This window comes from Bufo bufo, chromosome 1 (genome assembly GCF_905171765.1).
Source record: "Bufo bufo chromosome 1, aBufBuf1.1, whole genome shotgun sequence".
In the NCBI taxonomy this organism is placed as follows: Eukaryota; Metazoa; Chordata; class Amphibia; order Anura; family Bufonidae; genus Bufo; species Bufo bufo.
In genome coordinates this window covers 345,609,163-345,631,563 of record NC_053389.1, presented here as the reverse complement: position 1 = coordinate 345,631,563, position 22,401 = coordinate 345,609,163, and the positions used below count along the sequence as shown (strand labels likewise).

Genomic DNA, 22,401 nt, shown 5'->3' with positions numbered 1-22,401 from the left:
ATGTCCCTTTTGAAGCCCCCCTGATGCCCCCCTAGAGTAAAAACTCCCTAAAAGTGACCCCATCTATAAAACTACACCCCTCAAGGTATTCAAAATTGATTATACAAACTTTATTAACCCTTTAGGTGTTCCTCAATAGTTAATGGCAAATGGAGATTTTTGGTAACCTTGCCTCACAAAAATGTGATATAGAGCAACCAAAAATCATATTTACCCTAAAAATAGTCCCCAAAAAAATGCCACCTTATCCCGTAGTTTCCAAAATGGGGTCACTTTTAGGGAGTTTCTACTCCAGGGGTGCATCAGAGGGGTTGAAACAGGACACGGTGTAAATAAACCGGTCCATAAAAATCAGCCTTCCAAAAACCAAACGGCTCACCTTTCACTCTACGCCCCGCTGTGTGGCCGTACAGTAGTGTACGACCACATATTGGGTGTTTCTGTAAACGGCAGAGTCAGGGCAATAAAGATAGAAACATAGAAACATAGAATGTGTCGGCAGATAAGAACCATTTGGCCCATCTAGTCTGCCCAATATACTGAATACTATGGATAGCCCCCGGCCCTTATCTTATATGAAGGATGGCCTTATGCCTATCCCATGCATGCTTAAACCCCTTCACTGTATTTGCAGCTACCACTTCTGCAGGAAGGCTATTCCATGCATCCACTACTCTCTCAGTAAAGTAATACTTCCTTATATTACTTTTAAACCTTTGCCCCTCTAATTTAAAACTGTGTCCTCTTGTGGTAGTTGTTACAGTCTTGTTTGGCTGTTAACCCTTGCTTTGTTAGTGGAAAAAATGGGTTAAAATGAAAAATGAGACAAAAAAATGAAATTCTCAAATTTCATCCCCATTTGCCAATAACTCTTGTGCAACACCTAAAGGGTTAACAACGTATGTAAAATCAGTTTTGAATACCTTGAGGGGCTTAGTTTCTTAGATGGGGTAATTTTTGGGTGGTTTCTATTATGTAAGCCTCGCAAAGTGACTTCAGACCTGAACTGGTCCCTAAAAATTTAGTTTTTGTAAATTTCTGAAAAATTTCAAGATTTGCTTCTAAACTTCTAAGCCTTATAACATCCCCAAAAAATAAAATATCATTCCCAAAATAATTCAAACATGAAGTATACATATGGGGAATGTAAAGTCATCACAATTTTTGGGGGTATTACTATGTATTACAGAAATAGAGAAACTGAAACTTTGAAATTTGCAAATTTTTCAAAATATTTGTTAAATTAGGTATTTTTTGGTGCAAAAAAAAAATTTTGGACTTCATTTTACCAGTGTCATGAAGTACAATATGTGACGAAAAAACTATCTCAGAACGGCCTGGATAAGTCAAAGCGTTTTAAAGTTATCAGCACTTAAAGTGACACTGGTCAGATTTGCAAAAAATGGCCTGGACCTAAGGTGTAATAAGGCTGTGTCCTTAAGGGGTTAAACATCTGCTTATTTATGTATTTATTTGCATTGTATGGTATTTCCTATTATCAGGCTGCCAATGTCATTTCACCCATTCGCCCCTAAGTGGTGCTGGCACCACATAATATATATAGCTGGGGTGTTTCTAGTTGAGAGTAGAGAGGAAGTGAATTCAGTACAGAGTTTAGTGAAGGAGAGGAGGAAAGCAAGTGTATGGAGGAGAGAAACAGGCCTTATCCACGATGTAGCTCCAATTTCTTTCCTCCGTGACCTGTTCAATACTGGAGAGGACAAACTAGGAGTAGTTACATCAGCCAAGCACCAGTAAGTCTACGTCTAAATATAAAGCACGCCTAGTGAGGGTTAGAGCTGTATCCAGCCTATGGACTTCACAAGCGCAAGTGCCTGAGAGTAACTTCCCCAGTGCCGGGACACAAATGGATAATTAGTGCGCAGAATTGTCCTTATTCACTAGAATATCTGTAAAGAACAAATCAAGGCAACTGGACGTACTGTAGATTTCTTGAAAACGTTTAACTCGTTCTTCCAAGAATTCTCTGGGACTAAATATGTAACTGAATCAACATCTGGTAATTATACCCAGCATGGGGTCAGAGGTCATTATACCCAGCATGGGGTCAAAGGTGTTGATTCCATTATCCTAATTGGAGTCAGTAGGTGACTAAGACTTCCCAGAAAAAGGTGTCAAGACAGCATTGAAGACAGTCAAGTACGTGTTTTGGATAAGGAGGCTGAATGGTACAAACGAGGTGTGAAGGAGGCCATCTACGTAAAAATGGAGAAGCCAAGCTTGAATAGAGGCAGGGGTTAGACATCTATTGTCTGCCACATACAATGCTGTCTTGACACCTTTTTCTGGGAAGTCTTTATCACCTACCGACTCCAATTAGGATAATGGAATCAATACCTTTGACCCCATGCTGGGTATAATGACCTCTGACCCCATGCTGGGTATAATTACCAGATGTTGATTCAGTTACATATTTATTCCCAGAGAATTCTTGTACAGTCACTCAGAATTGAGAAAGCTCGTTGGAAGAACGAGTGAAACGTTTTCAAGAAATCTACAGTATGTCCAGTTGCCTTTATTAATTCTTTGCAGATATACCATGACCCATAAATGAGAACCTTCACAGACTTATTCACTAGAAGCCTTCCGGGATATAGTGGAAACCTAAAAACCTGAAGCCTTCAGGAGAGCATCCTGCAAATAATGTAGCAGAAGACTGATGCCTGCCATGAGGGAGAACGCCCTTATTGGATAGCACAAGATAAGTAGACAACAGCATATTTAGTACCAGAGTGCTATAGTTTGGACTGTAGAATAGTTACAGAAGTATTGCCTATAAAGTGTCAACCTTAAAGAGAACTCCTCAACTGACAATTGGCTAAACCTGATAAAAGGAATACAATGAAATCCATTTCTGAGTCATCACTCATGCCATACAAATGAACTGTATCTGCACTGACTACCTGAAGACAGTTGATTCAGTAAATGTTCAACTGTTTGATGACGACTCCTCATCATTTCTACTACTACACTCAACATTTGCACCTTACGGTGCTGGCGTCAGGAACACAGGGGCCCAGCCACCAAAGCACCTTAAACACCTACACCATCAACGGCACCTCAACTTCCATCTGGCTGGTGTTCCCTACAATAGAGAGTGCCCCGGAGGAATTAGTGCTGTCTTCCCATCCACTGCACTGCCGACCCACGGATGTAAAAAAATGAGACAAAGGTAGATCATTTCAGAACTTTTTCCACCTTTAATGTGACCTATAAACTGTACAACTCAATTGAAAAACAAACTGAAACCTTTTAGGTAGAGGGAAGAAAAAATATAAAAATAAAATATGGTTGCATAACTGTGCACACCCTTAAACTAATACTTTGTTGAAGCACCTTTTGATTTTATTACAACACTCAGTCTTTTTAGGTATGAGTCTATTAGCATGGCACACTTTGACTTGGCAAGATTTGCCCACTCTTCTTTGCAAAAACACTCCAAGTCAGATTTCGAGGGTATTTCCTGTGCACAGCCCTCTTCAGATCACCCCACAGATTTTCAATCGGATTCAGGTCTGGGCTCTGGCTGAGCCATTCCAAAACTTTAATCTTCTTCTGGTGAACCCATTCCTTTGTTGATTTGGATGTATGCTTTGGGTCGTTGTCATGCTGAAAGATGAAGTTCCTCTTCATGTTCAGCTTTCTAGCAGAAGCCTGAAGGTTTTGTGCCAATATTGACTGGTATTTGGAACTGTTCATAATTCCCTCTAGCTTAACTAAGGCCCCAGTTCCATCTGAAGAAAAACAGCCCCAAAGCATGATGCTGCCACCACCTTGCTTCACTGTGGGTATGGTGTTCTTTTAGTGATGTGCAATGTTGTTTTTGCGGCAAACATATCTTTTGGAATTATGGCCAAAAAGTTCAACCTTGGTTTCATCAGACCATAACACCTTTTCCCACATGCTTTTGGAAGATTTCAGATGTGTTTTTGCAAAATGTGACTTGGATGTTTTTCTTCAAAAGGCTTTCATCTTGCCACTCTACCCCATAGCCCTAGTGCTGTGCAGTTATATGTTATAAAGCATTTTTGGGATTTTATTAGGGGGAAAAAAGGGTTTATTAGCCATTGTGTGGTGAAGTGCGAAAATTACAGCCCTTTTTGTCGTGTATTAGTGGCAAAAGTAAAATATATTTGCCGCTCAGCGGTGCACTTATGTTTTAAAGCCCTTTTTGTGTTTATTAGTGGAAAAAGGAAAACAAATATTTGCCGCCTAGCAGTGCAGTTATCTGTTTTAAAGCCCTTTTTTGCATGTATTAGTGGAAAAAGGAAAAATATATTTGCCGTTTAGCGGTGCAGAGAGATATTTTACAGCCCATTTTGCCGTGTATTACTGGCAAAATACAAATACAGTTGTGTTCAAAATAATAGCAGTGTGTTTAAAAAAGTGAATAAAGCTCAAAATCCTTCTAATAGCTTTTATTTCCATACACACAAATGCATTGGGAACACTACACATTCTATTCCAAATCAAAACATGAAGAAAAATATATCAAATTTGTGTTGTTCCTCTAAAAAAATGAAAGAAAAGTGAATATTAGACTGTTCAAAAAAATAGCAGTTTGTATTTTTCTTTACAAACTCAAACATTCACTATATAAACTGAAAAATGTTTGAAGATTTTGCTTTCCTTTGAATCACTTAACTGATATTTAGTTGTATAACCACTGTTTCTGAGAACTGCTGTACATCTGTGTTGCATGGAGTCAACCAACTATTGGCACCTGTGAACAGGTATTCCAGCCCAGGATGATTGGACTACATTCCACAGTTCTTCTCTATTTCTTGGTTTTGCCTCAGAAACTGCATTTTTTATGTCAACCCACAAGTTTTCTATTGGATCAAGATCGGGGATTGGGCTGTCCATTCCATAACATCAATCTTGTTGGTCTGGAATCAAGATGCTGCACGTTTACTGGTATGTTTGGGGTCGTTGTCTTGTTGGAACACCCATTTCAAGGGCATTTCCTCTTCAGCATAAGGCAGCATGACCTCTTCAAGTATTCTGATGTATTCAAATTGATCCATGAACCCTGGTATGCGATAAATAGGCCCAACACCTTAGTATGAGAAACATCCCCATATCATGATGCTTGTGCCACCATGCTATACTGTCTTCACAGTGTACTGTGGCTTGAATTCAGTGTTTGGGGGTCGTCTGACAAACTGTCTCCGGCCACTAGACCCAAAAACAACAATATTACTTTCATCAGTCCACAAAATGTCTCTTTAGGCTAGTCAATGTGCTCTTTAGCAACGTGTAACCTCTTAAGCACATGTCTTTTTTTCAACAGTGGGACTTTGCGGGGGCTTCTTGCAGATAGCTTGGCTTCACATAGGCGTCTTCTAATTGTAACAGTACTCACAGGTAACTTTAGACCTTCTTTGATCTTCCTTGAGGTGATTGTAGGCTGAGTCCTTGCCATTAGGTCTTTAGGGGCGTTGGGTAACGGAGGAGGAAAAAATCCCTTTTTTTTTTTCTTTTTTTTTTTCTTCGGGGGAGCAACAGGCATTGGGGGGTAAATAGGGTGGGTAATCGATATATACTGATTTTTATAAAGGTATAATGTAAGTTATTAATTACAAATATGCTATTATACTAATTGTATTAGTACCGGTTAATATTATTATTGATAACTGTAAGGAATCTTTTGAAATGCCAATAAAGATTAAAAAAAAGAAAAAAAAGAAATACAGCCTTTTTGTGCAAAGATATATTTACTTCAGGCCTACAGTGGTTCAGACCATGTGAGATACCCCCTATACATACAGGGGTTTGAATTAGGCATTTGAAATACAGCCATTTTAAATACCGCCTTTTTGTGCAAAGATATATTTACTTCAGGCCAACAGAGGTACAGGCTCTCTGAGATACTACCTCTACATACGGGGGTTTGAATTAGCCATTTGAAATACAGCCATTTGAAATACAGCCTTTTTGTGCAAAGATATATTTACTTCAGGCCTACACAGGTTCAGACCATGTGAGATACCCCCTCTACATACAGGGGTTTGAATTAAGCATTTGAAATACAGCCATTTGAAATACAGATTTTTTTGTGCAAAGATATAATTACTTCAGGCCTACAGAGGTTCAGGCCCTCTGAGATACCACCTCTACATACAGGGGTTTGAATTAGGCATTTGAAATACAGCCTTTTTGTGCAAGGTTATATTAACTTCAGGCCTACACAGGCTCAGACCGTGTGAGATACTCCCCTACATACAGGGGTTTGATTTGGCATTTGAAATACAGCCATTTGAAATACAGCCTTTTTGTGCAAAGATATATTTACTTCAGGCCTACACTGATTCAGGGCGTGTGAGATCCCCTCTATACATACAGGGGTTTGAATTAGGCATTTGAAATACAGCCATTTGAAATACATCTTTTTTGTGCAAAGATATATTTATTTCAGGCCTACACAGGTTCAGGCCCTCTGAGATCCCCCCTATACATACAGGGGTTTGAATTAGGCATTTGAAATACAGTCATTTGAAATACAGCCTTTTTGTGCAAAGATATATTTACTTCAGGCCTTCACCGATTCAGGGTGTGTGTGATCCCCCCTATACATACAGGGTTTTGAATCAGGCATTTGAAATACAGCCATTTGGTGCAAATAAATCTTTAATTCATGCCTACACTGATTCAGGGCGTGTGTGATCACCCCTACACATACAGGGGTTTGGTTCAGCCATTTGAAATACAGCCATTTGAAATACAGCCATTTGAAATACAGCCATTTTGTGCAAAGAAATCTTTAATTGAGGCCTAGTCTGGTTCAGGCCGTGTGAGATACACCTTTTACATACTGTCGTTCTTTTTTACAATTAATTTAACACCCATTTAGGGCAAGATCCTAAATAAAAAAAATATGAGGAGAGCTTCAAATAAGGGACGTGGCCCAGGTCGTGGTGCTGCTGGTGGAGCTCCTGTTGCAGGGAGAGGACGTGGTCGATCTGTGCCAGCTACAAGCACATGTGAAACCCCTTCCTCAGGTGGGAGTAGGCGACAAAACCTGCAGCGGTATTTGGTCGGGCCTAATGCTGCTCTACGAATGGTGAGTAGTGATGAGCGGCAGGTGCCATATTCGATTTCGACGAAATTCGCGAATATTCGATAGAATATTCATTTCATATTCATCAAAATCGAATATTCGTCATTATTCTAGTTTTCGCGATTAATATGCGATTTAAATAATCGCGTATTGCGATTTTAACTTAAGGCTACTTTCCTATTGGTTTGATATCTAGAATTAGCGAAGATGACGAATATGACGAATATATTCGTCATATTCCTCAAAACGATGATAACGATGATAACGAAATGATTCTATTTATAAAAAAAAAAGCAAAGTAATATAATCGCATAGCGAATTAAACACAGCTGTCTCTATAGTCAACCTTCCTATTTGATTGCTAGAATTAGTGAAGTTGACGAATAGGTAGCTAAAACGATGATGGAGAATACTTTGTTATCTTAGTTTTGAGGAATATGACGAATACATTCGTCATATTCGCTAATTCTACCAAGCCAACCATAGTAAACCAGGTCCAAGTTGAAATAGCAATGCGATTAATTCAAGTTATAATAATCGAATTGCGATTTCAACTTAGCACTGCTATCTTCCATATTCGTTAATTCTAGCCTAATATGGAATATAGCAGTGCTAAGTTGAAATCGCAATTCGATTATTATAACTTGAATTAATCGAATTGCGAGTTCAACTTACACCTGGTTTACTATGGTTGGCTTGGTAGAATTAGCGAATATGACAAATGTATTCGTCATATTCCTCAAAACGAAGATAACGAAGTATTCTCCATCTTCGTTTTAGCTACCTATTAGTCAACTTCGCTAATTCCAGCAATGAAATAGGAAAGTTGACTATAGAGATTATATTACTTTGCTTTTTTTAAATAAAAATTGAATAGTTAAATACTTGATTATTATAATGATTCTATTTATAAAAAAAAAAAAGCAAAGTAATATAATCGCATAGCGAATTAAACACAGCTGTCTCTAGTCAACCTTCCTATTTGATTGCTAGAATTAGCGAAGTTGACGAATAGGTAGCTAAAACGAAGATGGAGAATACTTTGTTATCTTCGTTTTGAGGAATATGACGAATACATTTGTCATATTGGCTAATTCTACCAAGCCAACCATAGTAAACCAGGTGTAAGTTGAACTCGCAATTCGATTAATTCAAGTTATAATAATCGAATTGCGATTTCAACTTAGCACTGCTATATTCCATATTAGGCTAGAATTAACGAATATGGAAGATAGCAGTGCTAAGTTGAAATCGCAATTCGATTATTATAACTTGAATTAATCGCATTGCTATTTCAACTTGGACCTGGCTTACTATGGTTGGCTTGGTAGAATTAGCGAATATGACGAATGTATTCATCACATTCCTCAAAACTAAGATAACGAAGTATTCTCCATCATCGTTTTAGCTACCTATTCGTCAACTTCACTAATTCTAGCAATCAAATAGGAAGGTTGACTATAGAGACAGCTGTGTTTAATTCGCTATGCGATTATATTACTTTGCTTTTTTTTTTTATAAATAGAATCATTATAATAATCAAGAATTATTTATAACTATTCCATTTTTTTTTTAATCAAAGTAATATAATCACATAGCGAATTAAACTTAGCTGTCTCTATAGTCAACTTTCCTATTTGATTGCTAGAATTAGCGAAGTTGACGAATATGGAGATAAAACGAAGATGGAGAATACTTTGTTATCTTCGTTTTGAGGAATATGACGAATACATTCGTCATATTCGCTAACTCTACCAAGCCAACCATAGTAAACCAGGTCCAAGTTGAAATAGCAATGTGATTAATTCAAGTTATAATAATCGAATTGCAATTTCAACTTAGTACTGCTATATTCCATATTCGTTAATTCTAGCCTAATATGGAATATAGCAGTGCTAAGTTGAAATCGCAATTCGATTATTATAACTTGAATTAATCGAATTGCGATTTCAACGTAATTCTCAAATCCGACAGTACATTCTAGTATGGAGACGTTCCCATGGTGATGGGGACATCCATGAGCACGGAAGTCGTCAGAAGCGGCAACGGGCACTGACTGGAGCAGTCAGGAAGCCAGGAATCCTAAGGACAGGTAAGAACTACTTTTGGGAAGTGGGAAAGAAAAAAATATAACAATAAAAAAAAAAAGGAATATTCGAAATATCGAATTTATAGCACTATATTCGAAATATTCGCGAATTAGCGAAGTGCCGATATTCGCAAAAAAAATTGATATTCGAATATTCGCGTTCAACACTAATGGTGAGGCCTGAACAAGTACAGGCGATAGTAGATTGGGTTGCTGACAGTGGATCCAGTTCCTTCACATTGTCTCCCACCCAGTCTCCTACTGAAAGACCACAGTTGGCACCTGCAGCCGATGTCCATCAGTCTTTCACCTCACCCCTTTGCAAATCAGCCAAGCAGTCTGAGCCCCAAGTCATGCAGCAGTCTCTTCTGCTTTTTGATGACTCTGTTAGCAGGGTTTCCCAGGGCCATCCACCTAGCCCTGCCCCAGAAGTGGAAGAGATTGAGTGCACCGATGCCCAACCACTTATTTTTCAAGATGAGTACATAGAAGGACCATCGCAGCACGTCTCGGATGATGACAAAACACAGGTGCCAACTGCTGGGGCTTTCGAAAGCGTGCAGACCGACAAGAAAGTCAGGGGTGAAGACTGGGTGGAAGATGATGTGGAAGACGATGAGGTCCTCAACCCCACATGGAATCAAGGTCATGCGAGTGACCGATGTAGTTTGGAGGAAGAGGCGGTGGTCGCACAGAGCCACCAGCACAGCAGAAGAGGGAGCAGGGTGCAAAAGCGGAGCAGCCGTCCTCTAGACAGTACGCCTCCTACTGCCCACCGCAGCAAGTGACCGAGCACACCAAAGCCAGCTCCAAGGAGTTCCCTGGCGTGGCAGTTCTTCAGACAATGTGCTGACGACAAGACACGAGTGGTTTGCACGCTGTGCAATCAGAGCCTGAAGCTAGGCATATAAACATTCTCAACCAGAGCACAACCTGCATGACCAGGCATTTAAGTGCAAAGCATGAGCTGCAGTGGAGTAGACACCTCAAAAAACAAGAAAGGTCTCTGGCTCCTCCTGCTTCCTCTTCTGCTGACAGTGCCACCTGGCACCCCACAAACAGAGGATCTGCCAGCAACACCAACACCTGGGTCACCAAGCATCTCTACAATGTCACACGGAAGCGTTCAGCTCTCCATATCCCAAACGCTGGAGAGGAAGAGGAAGTACTCCCTTACCCAGCCGCGATCCGTAGCCCTGAATGCCAGCATTTCTAAATTACTTGCCTTTAAAATGCTGTCATTCCGTCTGGTGGAGACGGATAGTTTTAAAGGCCTTATGGCGATGGCTGGCCCACAGTAAATCCTGCCCAGCCACCACTACTTTTTAAGGCGAGCCATCACTTCCCTTCACAACCAAGTAGGGGACAAAATCAGGTGTGCACTGCGCAACACCATCTGTGGCAAGGTGCACTTGACTACGGATACGTGGACCAGTAAGCACGGTCAGGGCCGTTATATTTACTTAACAGCACACTGGGTAAATTCAGTGGTGGCTGGGCCTGAGGCGGATAGCAGTTTGGCGCATGTCCTTCCACCACCGAGGATTGCAGGGCGCTTCAGTTTGCCTCCTGTTGCTTCCTCCTCCTACTCCGCTTCCTCATCCTCTACCAGCTCCTCATCCGGTCAGCGTAACACCTTCACCACCAACATCAGCACAGCCAGGGGTAAACGACAGCAGGCAGTTTTAAAACTTATCTGTTTGGGGGACAAACCCCACACCGCGCAGGAGCTGTGGACGGGTCTTGAACAATAGATCGATGAGTGGTTTGTGCCTGTCAGCCTCAAGCCCGGCCTGGTGGTGTGCAATAATGGGCGAAATCTCGTAGCAGCTCTGGGACTAGGCAGTTTGACGCACATCCCTTGCCTGGCGCATGTGCTGAATTTGGTGGTGCAGAAATTCCTTAAAAATTACCCCGACATGTCAGAGCTGCTGCATAAAGTGCGGGCCGTCTGTGCGCGCTTTCAGCATTCTCACCCTGCTGCTGCTCGCCTGTCAGCGCTGCAGCGTAACTTCGGCCTTCCCGCTCACCGTCTCATATGCGACGTGCCCACAAGGTGGAATTCCACCTTAGGCCCATGTGCCTGGGTGACATGGGCCTAAATCTCTCAAAATCCTCTGTTCTATTGCTGGGTGACATGAACCCCCTTTTGCCGTGAATAAACCCCTGCTGTGCCTGGGTGACAGGGGCCTAAATCTCTCAAAATCCTCTGTTCTATTGCTGGGTGACATGAACCCCCTTTTGCCGTGAATAAACCCCTGCTGTGCCCGGGTGACATGGGCCTAAATCTCTCAAAATCCTCTGTTGTATTGCTGGGTGACAAGAACCCACTTTTGCAGTAAATGAACCCCTGCTCTGCATTGCTGACAGGGAACTAAATTTAGTGAAAACATCTGTTACTGATCGGAAGATGCGCGACTACAAGCGCACGCTGATGATGGCATTCCCACCTGACAGCAGGGGCACAGTGGAAGCACAAGGCGAAGGCAGAGGAGGAGGAAGAGGTCGCCAACGAAGCTGGGGCACCACCAGCACCTGAGAAGGCAGGGTTAGCATGGCCAAAATGTGGAAAAGCTTTGTCAGCCTTGGAGGTGCTGACCTGCCCTGCAGCCAGTGTATAGTGTGAATGTGTGTTTAGCACGGCAGAGAGCATTATCACAGGCCACAGCCAATGTGGACAAGCTTCCGTTTATTAAAATGAACCAGGCATGGATCCCACAGGACTTGTCCGTACCTTGTGCAGAATAGACATTTATACCAGCCTCAACCATCCATTCTTGTACTCAAGTGCACTTGTTCTTTGTTTTATTTTGTTATATGTCCCAATATTTTGGGGGATACCCCAATTTAAAAATAAAAAATAACACAAATCAGTGTTGGCTAGCTATTCCTTCTTCACCGCTGCTTCCACCTACACCGCCACGTCAACCTTCACCACCACATCCACCCATCCACCGCCTCCTCAACCTCCTACTCCTAGATCCAGATTGTTAGTTTTAATTTTTCACTATTTTATGTTATTTTAAGTCATTTCCCTATCCACATTTGTTTGCAGAGCAGTTTGCCATGCTCTTAAGCACATTTCGATGCCTTTGCAGCCCTCTAGCCCTTTCCAGGACTATTTTAGAGCCATTTTAGTGCCCAAAAGTTCGGGTCCCCATTGACTTCAATGGGGTTCGGGTTCGGGGTCACGTTCGGGTCCCGAACCCAAACTTTTTTTTCAAGTTCGGCCGAACTCGTCAAACCGGAACATCCAGGTGTCCGCTCAACTCTAGCGTTGAGCTTTAGATAAATTGGCCATTGTAGGAGACAGGCTACCTGTGTGCCTTGGTGAGACAAGCTGAATGAGTTTTCTTGTTTCATAAAATCCTCAATGATGTGCTCATATTCATTAGATGTGGATGCAATCTTAATATCTTTTTCTTGGCAAAAATTGTAGACTTAAAACTATAACAGCTTTCACATCTAAAGAACCCTTAAGTGAAAACATAGAATTATCCACAGTTTGTTTTGAACAGTAAGTACAGTTTTCAGTGCTAAGTTCGGGGCTCTGGTATAGACCACCAATAGTCTAAGAGGCAAAATGAGGCCTATCATCTTTTCTCTCAGAAAATTCCAGTGTCTGTTGATGATGGATTCAACTATTTTAAAATGTGAATTAAATGGTAGTATTATTTTACTCTCTCCGCCTTATTCTCAGTTTTCTTAGATCATGAACTATCTGCCTCAACTGTTAATTTGTTAGAAGATATCTTGCTATCTAAAGCCCTTAGCCAGTCCAAAAATTGTTCTAAAACTCCCTTAGGTCTCTTTCACACGACCGCGTGTCCCCCGTGTCTGTACTGCGAACCGCAACTTGAGTTCCGCAATGCACGGGCACCGACCGTGGGCCAGCCGCATGCGGATCGCAGACTCATTCACTTGAATGGAGTCCACGATCCGTCCGTTCCGCAAAAAGATTGAACAAGTTCTATCTTATTGCGGAACGGAAGCACGGAACGGAACCCCACAAAAGCACTCTGTAGTGCTTCCGTTTCGTGGTTCCGTTCTGTTCCGCACCGCATCTCCGGATTTGCGAAGCCATTCACACAGTCGTGTGAAAGAGGCCTTAGGATAGTGTTTCGGTCTAAATTGTTTGGGTAATTCTACAGCCTGTTTCTCAGATTTGCTATTCTGCATACAGATGCACTTTAATTGTCTATAGTGCCCGTATGGAACGTTTAAAAGCCACTTTGGCAGGTGACAACTAGTGTAAAGTATATACCATAAGGCTGAGTTCACACGGGCGAGTATTCCGCGTGGGTGCAATGCGGGAGGTGAACGCAATGCACCCGCACTGAATCTGGACCCATTCATTTCTATGGGGCTGCGCACATGAGCTGTGATTTTCACGCATCACTTATGCGTTGCGTGAAAATCGCAGCATGCTCTATATTGTGCATTTTCCATGCAACGCAAGCCCCATAGAAGTAAATGGGGATGCGTGAAAATCGCAAGCATCCGCAAGCAAGTGCGGATGCGGTGCGATTTTCACGCACGGTTGCTAGGTGACGATCGGGATGGAGAACCGATCATTATTATTTTCCCTTATAACATGGTTATAAGGAAAATAATAGCATTCTGAATACAGAATGCATAGTAAAATAGCGCTGGAGGGGTTAAAAAAAATATTTAAAAAATTAACTCACCTTAATCCACTTGATCGCGCAGCCCAGCTTCTCTTCTGCCTTCATCTTAGCTGTGTGCAGGAACAGGACCTGTGGTGACGTCACTCCGGTCATCACATGATCCATCACCATGGTAAAAGATCATGTGACGGACCATGTGATGACCGGAGTGACGTCACCACAGGTCTTTTTCCTGCACACAGCTAAGGCTACTTTCACACTTGCGTTGTTCTTTTCCGGCATAGAGTTCCGTCACAGGGGCTCTATACCGGAAAAGAACTGATCAGGTATGTCCCCATGCATTCTGAATGGAGAGTAATCCGTTCAGTTTGCATCAGGAGGTCTTCAGTTCAGTCGTTTTGACTGATCAGGCAAAAGAGAAAACCGTAGCATGCTACGGTTTTATCTCCGGCTAAAAAAACTGAAGACTTGCCTGAATGCCGGATCAGGCATTTTTTCCCATAGGAATGTATTAGTGCCGGATCCGGCATTCAGAATACCGGAATGCCAGATCCGTCCTTCCGGTATGCGCATGCGCAGACTGAAAAAAAGGTGAAAAAATAAATGCCGGATCCGTTTTTGCCGGATGACACCGGAAAGACGGATCCGGCATTTCAATGCATTTTTTCGACTGATCAGGCATTTTTAAGACTGATCAGGATCCTGATCAGTCTTACTAATGCCATCAGTTAGCATACATTTTGCCTGATCCGGCAGGCAGTTCCGGCGACGGAACTGCTTGCCGGATCTCTCTGCCGCAAGTGTGAAAGTAGCCTAAGGCTACTTTCACACTTGCGTTTTTCTTTTCCGGCATAGAGTTCCGTCACAGGGGCTCTATAACGGAAAAGAACTGATCAGTTTTAACCCCATGCATTCTGAATGGAGAGTAATCCGTTCAGTTTGCATCAGGATGTCTTCAGTTCAGTCGTTTTGACTGATCAGGCAAAAGAGAAAACCATAGCATGCTACGGTTTTATCTCCGGCTAAAAAAACTGAAGACTTGCCTGAATGCCGGATTTTTTCCCATAGGAATGTATTAGTGCCGGATCCGGCATTCAGAATACCGGAATGCCGGATCCGTCCTTCTGGTATGCGCATGCGCAGACTGAAAAAAAGGTGAAAAAATAAATGCCGGATCTGTTTTTGCCGGATGACACCGGAAAGACGGATCCGGCATTTCAATGCATTTTTTCGACTGATCAGGCATTTTTAAGACTGATCAGGATTAAGTTGAGTTAAATAATTTTTTCATTTTTTTTAACCCCTCCAGCGCTATTTTACTATGCATTCTGTATTCAGAATGCTATTATTTTCCCTTATAACCATGTTATAAGGGAAAATAATACAATCTACAGAACACCGATGTTTGGTACCAAACATGCGCGATTTTTCTCACGCGAGTGCAAAACGCATTACAATGTTTTGCACTCGCGTGGAAAAATCGCGCATGTTCCCACAACGCACCCGCACCTTTTCCCGCAACGTCCGTGTGAACTCAGCCTAAGTGTTTACTGCAGTAGGATTGTGATTGGTAGCACATTCTAATTTGCTTTGATTAACTGTAATCTTGAAATCCAAAAATTTTACCATTTCTTAATTTGTATGCATTAAAAATGCAAGTTTGTATTGGTTCCGATTTGTGGATTTGATAAAATTTTGACAATGCAACTTCTGAACCCCTCCATACCAACAAAACATTATTTCTGTAACACCGCCATATAAGAAGATCCTCCCAGTACCCTACTACAAAGGGAAAACCATGAAAGAAGCTGGCTTGTAGTTATTTATAAGAGATTTGAATTTACCGTAGCTTCCCCATGGTTGCAAAATACAAGTGAATAATGGAACTCTGTTAAGCTTGGCAAACCATACAGTATAAGTGAATACTACTGGTTCTTTATATATTCATACTTACAGTGGATATAAAAAGTCTACACACCCCTGTTAAAATGTCAGGTTTCTGTGCTGTAAACCCCCCCCCCCCTTTGTTCAACCTTGAGGGGGTGAACACTCGCCAGACTATGTACTCGGGACAGGGAATCCGGGTTTCCCTGTAACCGGCCTGCCCTGTGTTCCACTGTAAATTTAAAGTTCTGTAGTGATAAGGAACCATGCGGTGACCCGGGCATTTCTTTCTTTGCCCTGGCTCATCCACTGTGGTCAGTTACCAGGCAGAATTTTCTCCCCAACAAATAACAAAGAGACTCGAGTGTCCACTTGTTAGCCAGGCACTCTCTCTCCACTATACTGTACCTGGTCTCGGCTGGGGTGAGCTTACGGCTGAGGAAGACATCGGGATGCTCCTCCCCTTTGATTTCCTAAGACAGTACAGCACCGAGGCCCACTTCGGAGCGGAGAAAGCCCCTTCCGCCTGATCATCCCAGCGAACCATTACCGACCTGCATCCCTTCAAGAGCCCTGTCAATGGCGTGGCCACCGTAGTAAAGTGGGGGACATACCTCATGTACAGTGAATATAAAAAGTCTACACACCCCTGTTAAAATGTCAGGTTTCTGTGAGGTAAAAAAATGAGACAAAGATAAATCATTTCAGAACTTTTTCCACCTTTTTCCACCCCTGCCATCATTTAAAGTGCCTCTGATTAACCCCAAATAAAGTTCAGCTGCTCTAGTTGGTCTTTCCTGAAATTTTCGTAGTCGCATCCCACAGCAAAAGCCATGGTCCACAGAGAGCTTCCAAAGCATCAGAGGGATCTCATTTTTAAAAGGTATCAGTGAGGAAAAGGGTATAAAAATTTTTCCAAGGCATTAGATATACCATGGAACACAATGAAGACAGTCATCATCAAGTGGAAAAAATATGGCACAATAGTGACATTACCAAGAACTGGACGTCCCTCCAAAATTGATGAAAAGACGAGAAGAAAACTGGTCTGGGAGGCTACCAAGAGGCCTACAGCAACATTAAAGGAGCTGCAGTAATATCTGGCAAGTACTGGCTGTGTGGTACATGTGACAACAATCTCCCGTTTTCTTCATATGTCTGGGCTATGGGGTAGAGTGGCAAGACAAAAGCCTTTTCTTACGAAGAAAAACATCCAAGCCAGGCTACATTTTGCAAAAACACATCTGAAGTCTCCCAAAAGCATGTGGGAAAAGGTGTTATGGTCTGGTGAAACCAAGGTTGAACTTTTTGTCCATAATTCCAAAAGATATGTTTGGCCCAAAAACAACACTGCACATCACCAAAAGAACACCATACTTACAGTGAAGCATGGTGGTGGCAGCATCATGCTTTGGGGCTGTTTTTCTTCAGCTGGAACTGGGGCCTTAGTTAAGCTAGAGGGAATTATGAACAGTTCCAAATACCAGTCACTATTGGCACAAAACCTTCAAGCTTCTGCTAGAAAGCTGAACATAAAGAGGAACTTCATCTTTCAGCATGACAGCGACCCAAAGCATACATCCAAATCAACAAAGGAATGGGTTCACCAGAAGAAGATTAAAGTTTTGGAATGGCCTAGCCAGAGCCCAGACCTAAAATTGAAAATCTGTGGGGTGATCTGAAGAGGGCTGTGCACAGGAGATGCCCTCACAATCTGATACAAATTTGGAGTGTTTTTGCTAAGAAGAGTGGGCAAATCTTGCCAAGTCAAAATGTGCCATGCTGATAGACGTAATAAAATCAAAAGGTGCTTCAACAAAGTATTACTTTAAGGGTGTGCACACTTATGCAACCATATTATTTTATTTTTATATTTTTTCTTCCCTCTACCTAAAAGATTTCAGTTTGTTTTTCAATTGAGTTGTACAGTTTATAGGTCACATTAAAGGTGGAAAAAGTTCTGAAATAATTTATCTTTGTCTCATTTTTTTTTTACATCACAGAAACCTGACATTCTAACAGGGGTGTGTAGACTTTTTATTTATCCACTGTATATGCACAAATTGGGACCCATATCATATCCATATAAATACATCCTGCTGGATACCGATTGACTACCTTGGTGGACATATTGGAAACAGTATTCTAATGGATACATAATCTTGGCTATTAGCTAATTGAGTATGTATATACTGAAATAGTTTATTTGAATGAAGCTATTTTAACCCCTTAGTGACCACCTATACGCCTTTTTACAGCAGTCACTAAGAGGCCTTAGGCTGGGACTGCCTTTTTATGGCACGGGTCTCCCAGGTAAGTGGTTACAGAAGGAGCAGACTCCCTCTGTCTCTCATCAGCACCCAAAATGACATCAATAAAAAATACAAGTCTTCACACAAAAATCAAGCCCTTAAATAGCTCCGTAGAAGGAAACATTTAAAAGTTATGGCTTGGGATGGGGCAATGCAAAAACATTTTATTTATTTTTTTAAGTGTTTTTATTGCACAAAAGTAGTAAAATATAAAAGACTATATGTATTTGGTATCGCTGTAATCGTACTAACCCAAAGAATAAAAGTTATAATGTTATTTATGCCATGCGGGTGGGATTGCCCTGATTGGCTCAGAGGCTGACAGCCTGATCGGTCAATCAGGGGGCAGTATACAAGCAGGTACTTATACTCAAAAGGAAGAAACGCCATTCTGTTTTCAACTGCGCATGTTATAGGATGTGCTGTAGCTGTGTTTCACTAAAAACAATTGCAAACAGAAGTCATTTACTAGGGACACTATAGCTATAGGGGTGCTATAGGTAGAGAATTAGGAGATATAATTGGGTAGATTTTAGAGTTTTATCACAGAAAGCATAGAGCAGATATCAAAAACCATCGGCACTCCAACTGCTATGAAACTACAACTCCCAGCATGCAAAAATGTTTGGCTGTTCTTTTAACTCCTATAGAAGTCAATGAAGCATTCTGGGAGTTGCAGCTTCTGCACAGCTGGAGTATCGGGAGTTGCTGATCCCTGTCACAGAGACTGAGTGAGGGACTGGTAATTGTTTCATACAGCATGATGGCAGGTTCTGCATTACAAAATACTGCATGCAACTCATATTTTTCAGCCTTTTTTTTTAAGTTTCTACAGTTCTTCATAGGCGTATTGCCAACACACAAACAGCATACATTCTGCTGTAAACACTAAACAGTTGCCTTTCTTTTTTTCTAAAAACCATACTGTGCATTATTAGTGAATGCATATGGTGCTGCAATAACAGCATTTATATACCAAATAACCATTAACGCATTGCATTACATCAAGTTTACAGTACATTATTACCTAAAGGCATTGTGTTGCAGTAACAGCATAGTAGTTAACATTTTACGCATTGTTTTGCGTCCGACCTGCATTCATTTCTATGGGGCTGAAAACAGCTGGCTTGGCTATTTCCATCAGCCCCATTGAAGTGAATAGAAGTGGTGGCTGCGCAAGAGGTGGGATAGTCTTACTATTAGACAGTTTTGATACATAAGGCCCATTATGTTGCAGACATTTAGCATATTTTCACTGTAGATGTAACCCTTTGCAGTGTACATTCAGCTGCAAAATCCGACTGTAACACAATGTATCCTTCACATCTGGCCTCAGCTTGTTGCTCGTTTAATAAAACAACATACCAAATAAAATGTTTTATTCTGGATTAAAAAAAGATATTTTACCTGGTGCCCAGAAATTTTGGCTGTTCTCCAGGAGCAGACGCAGTAGTTTCCATTTTTAGGCTATTCATGTGTGCAAAAGAAATTACTGTGGCAGACACATACCATGGAAGACCCATGAATGAAGTCAGAACGATCAATAAAGATATGCAGAAAAAATCCAAATGAAGTCCTGCTCCTTTCTGCAAAACAAATCATTATCAAATAAAAATATAGTCAAATATTGATATATCATAGATAGACTGGATTAGGTTGTTAATTAGAAAACACTGACAGAGTGCAATAGTGATGGAGGAGAAGTTGTAGAGGGTGATGAGTAGTGTTGAGCAAATCAAAGTGAAATTAATAGATTTCTATCTGAATTTCAGGAAAAATTTGAAATATTTTTTTCTTATGGCAGCTACACATGTTACAAAGTGAAAGTAAGAAGCCCAGGAATGCGATATGAACAATAATGATGTTCAGCCAGCCAATCAGCAGATGGTCATCCGCTGTAATGTCACAACCTTAAAAAAACCTTATCCCGCTCTGCCATTTTACTGTGAGCTGAGCATAGAGACAGACGTGCCAAGCGCTAGGGACACTGTAGGGAGATAATAATAAAAAAATAGATAATAAAACAAAGCTTTTATTGTAGAATATTGGATAGGGACAGTGCACAGATTTTTATACACTGTAGGAAGAACATAGGGAGAATGCAGGGACAGCTATATGCATATAGCAGATGATAAATGTGTTAATGATAATGATACATTATTATTATCATTAACACCTTTATCATCTGCTATATGCATATAGCCTAGTTTTATGGAGTCCGTCCATTAGTGGTGATTGTTGTTCTTCTAATGGAGTATAGAGATACGCTTCTCCTATTATCAGCTTAACTTTATGCATTGCTATATCATGAGCATTAAAGCCTTTATTACCTGCCGTACGTGCACAGCCAATATAGATTGAGTTCTTTCATAAGTGGTGGTTGTTGTTTTTCCTTTATTTTGGGCAAATTAATCCAATATAACATCCTATGGGCATTGTGGATTTAAGTTGATTTGCACATATATCTTTCCTTTATCATTAAATATTGATAATATTTATGTTTGTGGTCCCCTGATGAACTGATTCCATTACACGGATCAGGGAAATGCATCGGGACAAAGTAAAGTACCTGGGACATATGATATGTGCTCCAGTTATCTGATGGTAATCATAAAATCTTGATGCCATTGGATACATAAGTGCAGATATAATATGTGTGTGATAACCATATGTCAATTTTTTTGTTTTTGATATGTATCTTGACCCCTGACATTATATGCTGGACAAATAGATACAGTAGGTCTCTCATTGGGTGGTGGTATCTATCCCTTGTCAGGGACATATAGGGCTAATAGGAGGTTCCTAATACATTCCAATTTTGTAGGCAGGAACATCTGCATGCAGGGCTGAGGGCAAGTGTGAGGGCAAGATATTTTTCTTTTCCTCAGCCTACCCAGCCTACCAGTCAAAAGTGTTTTATTGGCCCATTTTGGGTTATTTTTAATATTATCAGTAAAGGTTACATTTTACACTGGTGAAGGTGCTCTGTAAATACACTGCTCAAAAAAATAAAGGGAACACTTAAACAACACAATGTAACTCCAAGTCAATCACACTTCTGTGAAATCAAACTGTCCACTTAGGAAGCAACACTGAGTGACAATCAATTTCACATGCTGTTGTGCAAATGGGATAGACAACAGGTGGAAATTATAGGCAATTAGCAAGACACCCCCAATAAAGGAGTGGTTCTGCAGGTGGTGACCACAGACCACTTCTCAGTTCTTATGCTTCCCGGCTGATGTTTTGGTCACTTTTGAATGCTGGCGGTGCTTTAACTCTAGTGGTAGCATGAGACGGAGTCTACAACCCACACAAGTGGCTCAGGTAGTGCAGCTTATCCAGGATGGCACATCAATGCGAGCTGTGGCAAGAAGGTTTGCTGTGTCTGTCAGCGTAGTGTCCAGAGCATGGAGGCGCTACCAGGAGACGTGGAGGAGGCCAGTACATCAGGAGACGTGGAGGAGGCCGTAGGAGGGCAACAACCCAGCAGCAGGACTGCTACCTCCGCCTTTGTGCAAGGAGGAACAGGAGGAGCACTGCCAGAGCCCTGCAAAATGACCTCCAGCAGGCCACAAATGTGCATGTGTCTGCTCAAACGGTCAGAAACAGACTCCATGAGGGTGATATGAGGGCCCGACGTCCACAGGTGGGGGTTGTGCTTACAGCCCAACACCGTGCAGGACGTTTGGCATTTGCCAGAGAACACCAAGATTGGCAAATTCGCCACTGGCGCCCTGTGCTCTTCACAGATGAAAGCAGGTTCACACTGAGCACATGTGACAGACGTGACAGAGTCTTAAGACATCGTGGAGAACGTTCTGCTGCCTGCAACATCCTCCAGCATGACCGGTTTGGCATTGGGTCATTAATGGTGTGGGGTGGCATTTCTTTGGAGGGCCGCACAGCCCTCCATGTGCTCGCCAGAGGTAGCCTGACTGCCATTAGGTACCGAGATGAGATCCTCAGACCCCTTGTGAGACCATATGCTGGTGCGGTTGGCCCTGGGTTCCTCCTAATGCAAGACAATGCTAGACCTCATGTGGCTGGAATGTGTCAGCAGTTCCTGCAAGATGAAGGCATTGATGCTATGGACTGGCCCGCCCGTTCCCCAGACCTGAATCCAATTGAGCACATCTGGGACATCATGTCTCGCTCTATCCACCAACGTTGCACCACAGACTGTCCAGGAGTTGGCAGATGCTTTAGTCCAGGTCTGGGAGGAGATCCCTCAGGAGACCGTCCGCCACCTCATCAGGAGCATGCACAGGCGTTGTAGGGAGGTCATACAGGCACGTGGAGGCCACACACACTACTGAGCCTCATTTTGACTTGTTTTAAGGACATTACATCAAAGTTGGATCAGCCTGTAGTGTGTTTTTCCACTTTAATTTTGAGTGTGACTCC

The 22,401-nt window shown here is 41.8% G+C and overlaps 1 protein-coding gene across 1 annotated transcript in view; it reads right to left on the bottom strand.

Annotated features, from left to right (window-relative positions):
- Nucleotides 1–22,401, bottom strand: part of SLC4A9 (solute carrier family 4 member 9) — a 251,606-nt gene that overhangs the window by 45,546 nt on the left and 183,659 nt on the right. Inside the window, exon 18 of the mRNA XM_040442704.1 lies at nt 19,402–19,580. Coding sequence (XP_040298638.1) covers nt 19,402–19,580 — 179 coding nt within the window. The remainder of the gene's footprint in view (nt 1–19,401; nt 19,581–22,401) is intronic.